Below are 10230 nucleotides of genomic sequence, written 5' to 3'. Positions count from 1 at the left end.
ATCTTGTCCATATGCTCCATTCCAGAATGGCACCGCTAAACACAAACACCGCCACATTATCGAGACGGGCCTAGCTCTTATGTCCCACGCTTTAGTTCCGTACCGGTTCTAGGAATATGCTTTTGAAACAGCTGTACATCTTATTAACAGGACACCGACTCCTCTCCTCAACAATCTCACACCCTGGCAAACACTGTTCCAAACACCACCAGAGATTTCACACCTCAAAGCTTTTGCGCAATTTTTCCATACTTGCGGCCCTATACCACTCACAAACTTGCCCTAAGATCACACCGCTGCATCTTTCTTGGCTATCCTCCGAGGATAACAAAGGGAAATTGTTGAGGTAACACCAAAAGGAAGATTAAACAATCAAAAATTAAATCTCCACAAATCAAGAATTAACAAATCACTACATCAATTCCCAATCAATGAATTACATTTCCTTTCAAAACCCCCTTAAGTGTAGACATTGGTTTTCTTGTGAAAGTCTATAAATAGAGCCTCTGCAATTGTACAAAGACACGACAGAAAAATACAAAATACAGAAAGATTGTTCATACATTTTCTCCTCTGTTTTTCTGTTCAATTCTTCCTCACTATTCTTAGTTTCAACACTTGAGAAGCGCTATTTATTTTACCAAATTGGCCTCATGTGGAATGTTTTTTTATTCTTAAGATAGTATTTCGTATTAGATTTTGTGGATATCAAGATCGATGAGAAAAATTTAAATGTGTGAACTAAAGAGATGGAGAAACAGGCATGAAGTCAATAAAGGAATCACACTAAAGGAAAGGAGCCAAAGCTCCTGCGGGGCCTCTACTGCCTGTCCCGTAATCGGGTGGACAAATAGAGACCATATTTAATTTTAAAATTTATGAGGAGGGGTGAACTAAAAAGAGGGACAAATAGGCATGAAGTGGATGAATATTTGATTTTGTCATAATTTTTGCAAATTAAAGGTTTACCTTTATTCAATTTCTAAATCTTTTTAAAAGGGCATTTAGGAAAAAAAAAACGGAGACCATATAGTTAATATCATAAAAAAAACCCCAAATTGGTACAACTGTGACAATTTTACCCAAAACTAATATTTTGACCACAAAAAATCCCAAACTGATGCACATATGACAATTTTATCTAAAACTAATATTTTAACCACTAAAAACTCCAAACTTGTACATTTGTGACAAATTTATCCTCCGTTAGTTTCCGTTAAATTGAATTAATACGAAAAAAATCACAAATCGTTACACCTTAGATAAACAGAGGATAAAACATAAAACTGACACATCAGTTAAATGCCGTGTGTCATTTAACAAAGCAATTTCACAGTAAAATTTAACGGAAATAAACTGAAGGTAAATTTATCATAGGTGTACCAGTTTGGGATTTTTGTTGATCAAAATATTAGTTCGAAGTAAAATTATTACAGATATATCAGTTTAGGATTTTTCGTGATATTAATTATTATTATTATTATTCTCTTCTCTCCCTCTCGGATAGCTACCAGTACAGTGCAGAGAGAGGCAACGCCAGCACAAGCTAAGAAGCTAAAACCCTAAGGCATTTCCAGCCATTGTCGTCCGCCGGAGGATCGGAGCAGAGGCAGAGGCGGAAGCGGCCGATGCCGGGGCCGGTGGTCGAGATGGAGCCGGTGGAGCCGCAGTCGCTGAAGAAGCTGAGCTTCAAGTCCCTCAAGCGCGCCCTCGACCTCTTCTCCCCCGTCCACGGCCAGATCGCTCCTCCCGACCCCGAGAGGTAATCTTTCTTTCGGAAACCCTAATCGCTCTTTTGGTGGGTTTTGCGGGCGAAAGCTGACCGAGGTTTGTTCTGGGTGCAGCAAGAAGATGCGCATCAGCTACAAGGTTAGTAGTGGCTTCTTCTCGTAGTTACTCTTCTGGGCAAGTACGTTTCCTTTGAAAGAGTTGGTTTTTTATGTGGGGTTTGTTGGTCGTTTGGTTGCGGCTTGTTGATTGGCGAGGCGCTTTTGAGCGACGTTCTGGTTTGAAACTCTGCAGCTTAATTTGGAGTATGGAGGAGCTGGTGGGAATGAGAGCCAGGCTCCCAAGGGGAAAGAGACCGGCGCTGCGCAGGATCAAGGCCAACAAGTTGCTGGGGCTTCCAATGCGCTTGCTCTTCCGGGTGCGCTAAGTTTGTCTGTTTTCTAGATCATGGGTCCGCGGCCTTCTTCCGGGCAATGTGTATTTGACTGTGCATTTGTGTGCATAAAAGGGTTGTTACTAACATCTGGAAATCAGCACATGCACCACTCAAAATCGATAATTGGAAAGCTGTTAGCGTCTTCGGGTCCTGGGATCTAACTACTTTGTGTTCTTTCGATGGTTATCCTATTATTGACGGCTTTTAACATATTTAATCTGTTGAAAGAGCAATTGTAAGTTAGGGCATTTAGTCGCCCTTTGAACTAATGTTTCTGATTTGGTGCAACCGATTGGCTTCGGCATGTCTTTTTCATGAGGAGTTTCCTCTTGTTTTTGGATAAGAGACTGTCAAATGGCATACTAGACATAGTGGACCGATCTCGTGTTGACAACAGTGTATCCGGGAGGGACCTCAGTGCTGTCATTCTTAATGATACCATTTTGCTATAATTATTAGAGGGAAGAAAGGAGAGTGTCAAATTCTAATTACATAGTTTACGTACCTCAGAAGTTATGGACAGTTAGAAGAGAACCGAGGCTTTAATTTGCTTGTTAATATATGTTTCTTCCCTTTGTTAAAGAAGAGAAGGTTGTTCTTTTCTTCTTTGTCTAGCTTTCCTTGAGAATCGCATTTCAAACTTCGAGTGTCGAATTCAATTATAACTGATCCTTTGATACTTTACTAAATCACAGACAGAATATATGTAGTTAGTGTGTGTGTGCAGTGTTGAATTCTTATGACAAATTTTGTTAATCTGTCAAGTTGTTGTGGATCAGAAGAGAATTTATGCCCTAGTATGCTGTTGATTGACATGCGTTTCTTCTTTGGTTAAATAAGAGAAGCTCTAACTTCTCTTCTTCTTTTTGTTTTCCTTGATGTGCACATTATTCATACTTTTGATGTCAAATTTAAATTTTGATGAATCCTTCAATATTTTTTGACATTTCAAGAATAATTATGACTCGTGAGAATGTTCTTTGTGATTTTTTGATATTGAAAGAAGAATTACAATTCAAGAGAATGCTCACTATGGCTTGCCAAAGTAAACATCGTTTGATATGTTCCTTTCTCTTTTGCAGGTCCAGAAGGTTCTAGAAATCCACCAATGGAAAAGTCTCAAAATGCTTTAACTGTTGGTCCATCATTACGACCACAAGGATTGTTAGTACTCTTCTTCTCTTTCAAACAAACATCCCTTGTGCCAGAGAATCGAGTTTCCTCACACATTTTATGCTTTTTAAATTTATTATCAAAAAACAAAACATCAGATTTTTGGCCAATGTATCTGGCATTACCAATTTCCAGCTTTGTGTTTTTATGTGTTTCGGGTCTTTTAATTTGTAGCTTTCTTATGTTTTTTTTTTTTTAATTTGTTTGTAAAGCTTTTACGGTAGAGCGTTTGACGTAATGTCACTCATGTTTATGCATCTTCCTCAGAAACGATGTTGGTCTACATGGAAAAGGCACTCCTATTGTCTCTGCTTCTGGGTCATCAGAAAGGTAAAAATTTTGTATTGCATTCTATTTTAGTGTCTGTTTGGAGTGTCTTTTTCTTCCTTTTTTTCCTTTAAGTCGAACGGTTCTCATAATTTGACTTTTATTTGACAAGAAATACCTAAAACATTTAAAAGAACCTTTTTTTTGGGTTTAGACACAAAACGTTACATATAGGAGGAGTTTAAGGTCTACATATGTTGGTAATTCTTCCTTTTAGTAGTTAAGATATCAAATTTGTATAATTTATCAAGCATTTGATTTTTAATTATTTGATTCTCTGAAGTACTATTTGTTAAGCCTAAGGAAATTTACTCTTTGTGAGTTATTGATCATTATAATCACTCTGCGAAATTCTAAACTGAATCAGGAGCACTAGTTGTCCTACGTCACCTATAGTTGGACCACTAGCAGCTGTAGTGTATGTTACATGGATCAGTTGCTTATGCTTTGTAATTTTTCGGATGGCAATGACAAACTGAAGTAAATACTGCCGTATCCTATATTTTTTGTCAAAATAGGACTTTCATAGTACTGTTGCCTGGTTATAAGTTGGCATGCATCTATGTGTAGAATCCACTGAGGTGACATCAGGACATTTCTTGATGGTTTCTGAAAAGCTGTGTTGTGGATTCTCATAATTTGACTTGTGTATTCAAGGATCACTGAGTCTTCTAAAATTGTGATCCAAAATCTTTTATTTGGCCTCATGCTCTCGCTCTGTTTATAGGAATTTTTCTACCTCAGCCATTATGGAAAGAATTCCAAGCAGGTGGCCACGTCCTGTATGGCATCCTCCATGGAAGAACTACAGGGTGAGAATTGTGGCCTAATTTTTCTGGCAGCTGGAAGAAAGTACTCATCTAAATTTATAATACAGCTGTATCTCGTCCATGTTATAGCATCTGCAGTTATTTGCTTGCTTACTTGGATTGTTATGTGTTTTCGTTTTCTCCTTTTTGTATGGGCAGGTCATAAGTGGGCATTTGGGATGGGTTAGATCTATTGCATTTGATCCTAGCAATCAATGGTTCTGCACTGGCTCTGCAGATCGGACAATCAAGGTATTAAGCTTTACAACTGTGCTTTTTGATGATTCCTGGTCTTCTTTTTTTTGAACTGAAGTTTGCTGATTACAGTTGGTCGTGTTTGAGCTCTTTGGATGCTACCATTTGCTACTTTACACTTATATAAATAGTTCTATTGGTTATTTGAACAAGATGATTGCTAGAATCATTGAGTTGCCGGAAAGTTGATCGCTCTTTTCTATGGCAGCATTTTGTTCTAAAACATTTTTGAAGTAATTTTCTTCATTTTAATGTTATGTTGAATTACATGATCTCTACAATTTAATTGTATAAAGTTCAATTGAGATGGAAATTTGCTATAAAATTTTTTGAAATAGATGAGTGTGGACATTGCAGAGACGAGCTCTAAATGCCCTCAACCAAAGGGTGTCTTCAGTTATCCCTTTTTCTCTTCTTTGCATGTATTTTGGTTAAACATATGCTTTCTTCATCAACTTCCCTTTTTGTTTGTGAAATCTGTGCAATCAAGCTCTCTTTATTGATAATATTCTTTTCCTAGATATGGGATCTAGCAAGCGGAAGGCTAAAGCTAACGCTGACAGGACATATTGAACAGATTAGGGGTGAGTGCTTGACAAAATAAACGCTTAACGGTTTGAACTTGTTTCGGCTAGCTACTTTTTACATTCTGACAGTTCTGAGTTTACATCTTCTTTACTTTCAGGCCTTGCAGTGAGCAGTAAGCATACTTACATGTTCTCCGCTGGTGATGACAAACAAGTTAAATGCTGGGACCTTGAACAGAATAAGGTTGTGAATCTATCGCCTCATCAAATGTGAAGCCGTGTTAAATTAGTTAAACACATTATTAAAGAATGTTTTCTGCTATTTCAGGTTATCCGGTCTTATCATGGTCATCTTAGTGGTGTCTACTGCTTGGCTCTTCATCCTACTATTGACATTTTGCTCACTGGGGGGCGTGATTCTGTCTGTCGGGTATGGAAAAATAAGTAGTGATTCATTAATTAAATTGAAATTCTTAACAGGAGCGTGTTTTTATATTTGATTAATTTCTTAGAAGAAAGATGATTACTGATGGACAAAAATATCTAGGTATGGGACATCCGGAGTAAAATGCAAATTTATGCACTGTCCGGACATGATAATACAGTTTGTTCGGTCTTCGCTCGACCTACGGTATGCAAACTATTCATTCTCATTTCACATCAGAATAATTTGGCAAAGCCTTTTGGTTGCAATCTTTTGTTACCCTTTTGTCCATCATTGGTTATTCTAAGTGCATAATTGAAGCTTATGGAGAAACTGGAAAGAGGATAGTTTGAATGCGAAAGTTTATCTATTTGGGAACATTTAGGGATGAATATTCTGATTCAGTTGATGGTTGAGTTTTTCTACTTTTCAAAGTTCCACTTCGGAAAGAGAGAATTAATGAGGACTATCAGGTGCTAAAGCGCCAGAGATGCTTGGATTTTCAAGGGTGATGTAAGTTATTTCTTGAATATTCGGGAGTGTTTGTCCATGGCCTTATATTGTTTAGGCAATCACAAATGCCGACGATGAAACTTGTGCTTGTCTCCTCTAGAGTGTAAGATCTCTTGGTATTGTTATCACTGCAGCATGTTGCATGGACAATTCAACATCATGTAGTCCATGACTGTTAGTCTCTTTTGGTTGCAGTTCTCTGTGACTCTCTAGTTATTGCTCATGAGTCGTAAGGTGATACTAACGAGAGTTTTCCACTTCTTAGCACTTTTGACTTCAATGGATGATCCCACATTTAGAGTGAACAAAGAATTTAGTCTTGGTGATTTATGTTGTTGTAGCTCTGATAAATCGAGAAGTAGAATAAGGTTTTTGGTCGAAGCAGTGATGATGCGGTTCTCTCTCTCTCTCTCTCTCTCTCTCTCTCTCTCTCTCTCTCTCTCTCTGAGACCGTAGGGGTGACGGATCAACTGGTATAATGTGTTGAACTGCTTCTGGTTCAGAATTCGTGAATGTGTTGGAGACTAGCTGTTGTCAAACTTGAGGGAATAGTCCCAGTCCACATGCTTCATCATTCATTTTTAAAGTTGAGAGAGAGAAGCAATTAGTAAAATCACCAAAGAATCTTTTAATAGGACGCTTACTCAGCTGAGTCGTGAGCAGCACAGTGGGACTTCTTTTTTTTTTTTTTTTTCAGTGGGACTCATTTGAGGGAGGGGGTTCTATTCCTAACCCCAACCTCAACAAGCCACTTTTGTTTTGTAGAAATTAAGTCTGTTTAACATTATTGACATCTTTTTCCTTTTACCTGTTGAACTGTGGTCCCATTTTCGACCGAAAAAAAAAACTGTCGTCCCATCCGGGTTTTTTCCAGCGAGGCATTTAAGAAAACCAGACCAGACTCAAGCTTGGTTTGCAGTTCAATTTGTTGAACTGACCAGTCCATTTACTCTTTGTTTTTCTCCTCTAGCTCTTTTAAAAATTGAGGACTGGATGGTCGGATTTTCGCTGTGTACTTCAACTCATTATAATTTGAAGCAGCAGTTATTTTTTCTCTAGCTTATCTCTGGATAATGCTTATATATATGACAGACATTTGTTCTGATACTTTTGACTCTCTGGATAATGCTTATATATGTATCTCTTCTGATACTTTTGACATTCAGGATCCACAAGTCGTAACAGGCTCCCATGATACAACTATCAAGTTCTGGGACCTTAGATATGGTAACATAACGTTATTTGCAATTCCTTTCCCTATGAGTTATATTTGTTGATCCCATCATTTTCATTGCATGATGTGTTTTTTGTCTCTTTGCAACCTGCTTTAGGAAAAACGATGACCACTCTCACTAACCATAAGAAATCCGTGCGAGCAATGGCCCTGCACCCTAAGGAGTAAGCATTTTGCAAGAGATTTAGCTAATACTTGTATTAAACCTGTTTAATGTGCTTCTAATGTTGTCTTACACTTCCCCTATTACAGGAACTGTTTCGCATCTGCATCGGCTGATAACATCAAGAAATTCCAGCTGCCTCGAGGGGAATTTCTCCACAACATGCTGTGAGTATTCAAATAAGCCTCGGCTGTCTGTATAGCATCTATTTGATGGCTGACTCTTAGTTGGAGACCTTTTCTTTTCATGTCTGCCAAACACATTATCTTTATGAGAAGAAGGGTGTCTATGATATTGACACACGTATCAGTGAATAATGCTGAAAAACCTTTTGTCCACATTGCATGATAAAATGTCCTCTGTTTATTGAAAAAATCGATAAAGGCATCTCTGTAGAAGTTCAGAGGGTGGTGAGTACAGCTAGGTTCTCTACCCTTGTATCTTCTTGTTTTCTGCTGAAGCAACTTCACTAGATTACTCTGGTGCTTAGCCTTCTCAGGGACAAAGGTCTCAACCTTTTATGTTTATGTAGTAAAGAAGTTGCTTTCTGCATTGTTCTTAAGTATATGCTTTGTTTTTTGCACAATTTAAGTTGGGGTATATCATGGTCTAAAAGCCTGAGGCTTTGAATAAGTTTTTTCAATTCTTAAGTGCGGTGTCTACAGTCTAATGCTGTACAAATTACAGTTCATTTATCTAAGAAATTCCTTAAAGCAACGGTCCAATGTATTGGCGATGTTTATGTCATTTAACAGCTCACAGCAGAAAACTATAATCAACACGATGGCAGTCAATGAGGAAGGTGTGATGGCTACAGGAGGTGTGTTTCTTGACTTTCTTTATTTCTTTTTCATTTATTCTTCAACTTGAAAATGTTAGGTGGTGTTTGAGATCTTAAGCTGTTGACAAGCATCTACTTCCTTCACTAACATTTAGCACACTTAAAGGCCTCGACTTAATGTGAGTGGGAAAAATATTCTTCCCACCCAACCTCTTCTCATCCTCCTCTTGTCGATGCTTTGATGGAAACCTTTTCAATTTTTATTTTTTTTTTGGTTTTAAGGTGACAATGGGAGCTTATGGTTCTGGGACTGGAGGAGTGGCCACAATTTCCAGCAAGCTCATACAATTGTACAACCTGGTATGTGTGCCAAAGACATTTCCATCGTTTCAAGAGGTTTTTACTGATTTATTATTGCACATAATAATATAAAAATTCTAATGTAAGTTGCATTCAGGATCCCTGGAGAGCGAAGCTGGTATATATGCTCTCTCCTATGACTTAACTGGTTCAAGGCTGGTGTCATGCGAAGCGGACAAGACCATAAAAATGTGGAAAGAGGACGAGCTTGCTACCCCAGAAACTCACCCTCTCAATTTCAAGCCTCCCAAAGATATCAGGCGGTTCTAGTTCTTGGTGGCCATCCTGTTACTGCTTGGCGACATGTCCGTACTTCCATGCAGCCTGTTGCTCCAACAGATCTTCTGCATCTGCTCTTCGAAAGAAAGCATCTGTGGAATGGCACACAGAGCCTGCAAAGATAGTTCTATGAACGTTTTCTTGATGGAGCAGAATTGAGCTGGAACGAAAACCAGAAGTCGGGGACAGCTTTGAGTTTTCCTTAGATCATGTAATTGTATCTCAAATTATAGTAGCTGTATTCTGTACAAACGCTCCAGAAAGTTGTGAGGACAGCATAATGATCGTTATAGGATGTTTGTGAAGGTCTATGAACCTTGAAAATTTGGGCGTTTGAGAGAGAGAGAGAGACAATGCATCCGTGCATTGCGCGCTTTGCTCGTGAGACTGATGTAGCAATTTTGCAAACTGTGAAGGGATGGCATTTTTCAAAAGCTAGGCAACTCAACCCTGGTCATATTGTTTGTCAACTTTTCGATACACATCGAAGAGAAAATGACTCGGACGTCAACGAGGTACTGATGGGTTTGGTAGAGGTATTCAAGTTGGATTCTTTAATGAGTTGGTAAGAAATGGTCACTCTTTTGAGATAGATCAAGTGAGCAATGTTGTGACAACGTTCAATAGACTCTGGTCGAATCATGGGACAGGGTGGAATGCAATGAATGCAGCCATCTACCTTTCATGTTATCATGATAAGTCAATGCTCATATTTAAAAGTCATGTCAAAATCTCGTTAGTTCATCGTGGAAGATGGTGATGGATTTGATTAGATTCCTACACTCCTTTGGACTCCCCCATGCAAGTACCATGAAATTTCCTTGTTTAATCCTGCACGATTGGTGGCATGTCTGCTATCATTGTGCGCTAAAAAACGAACCCCCAAAACAGAAAAAGGTCATCACCTTCACTAGTTTTGCTTGCCCCTTCCCTCATGGACGTGCCATTTTCTCCAAACCTGCCGACCATCAAGTAACATAAAAAAAAGTAAGAATCGATTGAAAGAGATCAACACCTAACAAGAGCAACATCATCTGTTTTCCTCAGAGGCCATGACTGGTTCCCACTTCCCAGCCTATCCTGCCGCCATGGAAAGAGAACTTTTTTGGCCAATCAAAGGGCGACTTTGTCGCCATTTTCAACCGAGTTATTATCGAATGATTCCGGTGTATGTGAGACCAACGCACGCAACGTTGTTACCATAGTTTTTCTCTCGGACCA

General features: G+C 38.7%; 1 protein-coding gene across 1 annotated transcript; it reads left to right on the top strand.

Annotated features, from left to right (window-relative positions):
• The first annotated feature begins 1503 nt into the window (after positions 1-1503).
• Positions 1504-9333, top strand: LOC115682905 (protein pleiotropic regulatory locus 1). The gene is made up of 17 exons (XM_030607265.2): positions 1504-1762; positions 1845-1869; positions 2023-2146; positions 3247-3328; positions 3605-3667; positions 4392-4476; positions 4633-4725; positions 5249-5312; positions 5414-5499; positions 5584-5685; positions 5803-5886; positions 7359-7419; positions 7524-7590; positions 7679-7756; positions 8345-8409; positions 8653-8730; positions 8828-9333. The coding sequence occupies exons 1-17, from the start codon at positions 1629-1631 to the stop codon at positions 8998-9000; spliced, it is 1464 nt and encodes a 487-aa protein (XP_030463125.1). The 5' UTR covers positions 1504-1628; the 3' UTR covers positions 9001-9333.
• Positions 9334-10230: the final 897 nt, after the last annotated feature.

The sequence above is a fragment of the Syzygium oleosum genome, unplaced genomic scaffold (assembly GCF_021117445.2).
Source record: "Syzygium oleosum isolate NSW1041296 unplaced genomic scaffold, Sole_v2.1 Sole_v2.06, whole genome shotgun sequence".
In the NCBI taxonomy this organism is placed as follows: domain Eukaryota; kingdom Viridiplantae; phylum Streptophyta; class Magnoliopsida; order Myrtales; family Myrtaceae; genus Syzygium; species Syzygium oleosum.
The sequence above is the reverse complement of the archived record's forward strand: the minus strand, read 5'-3'. Positions and strand labels throughout refer to the sequence as shown.

What these genes read in the sequence shown, in the direction of transcription:
- LOC115682905 (XM_030607265.2), top strand. Translation starts at nt 1,629, where the DNA reads ATGCCGGGGCCGGTGGTCGAGATGGAGCCGGTGGAGCCGCAGTCGCTG. An exon ending in GAATTTCTCCACAACATGCT is followed by an intron (nt 7,757 to 8,344) that starts GTGAGTATTCAA and finishes GTCATTTAACAG; the next exon opens with CTCACAGCAGAAAACTATAA. An exon ending in AGGTGTGATGGCTACAGGAG is followed by an intron (nt 8,410 to 8,652) that starts GTGTGTTTCTTG and finishes TTTGGTTTTAAG; the next exon opens with GTGACAATGGGAGCTTATGG.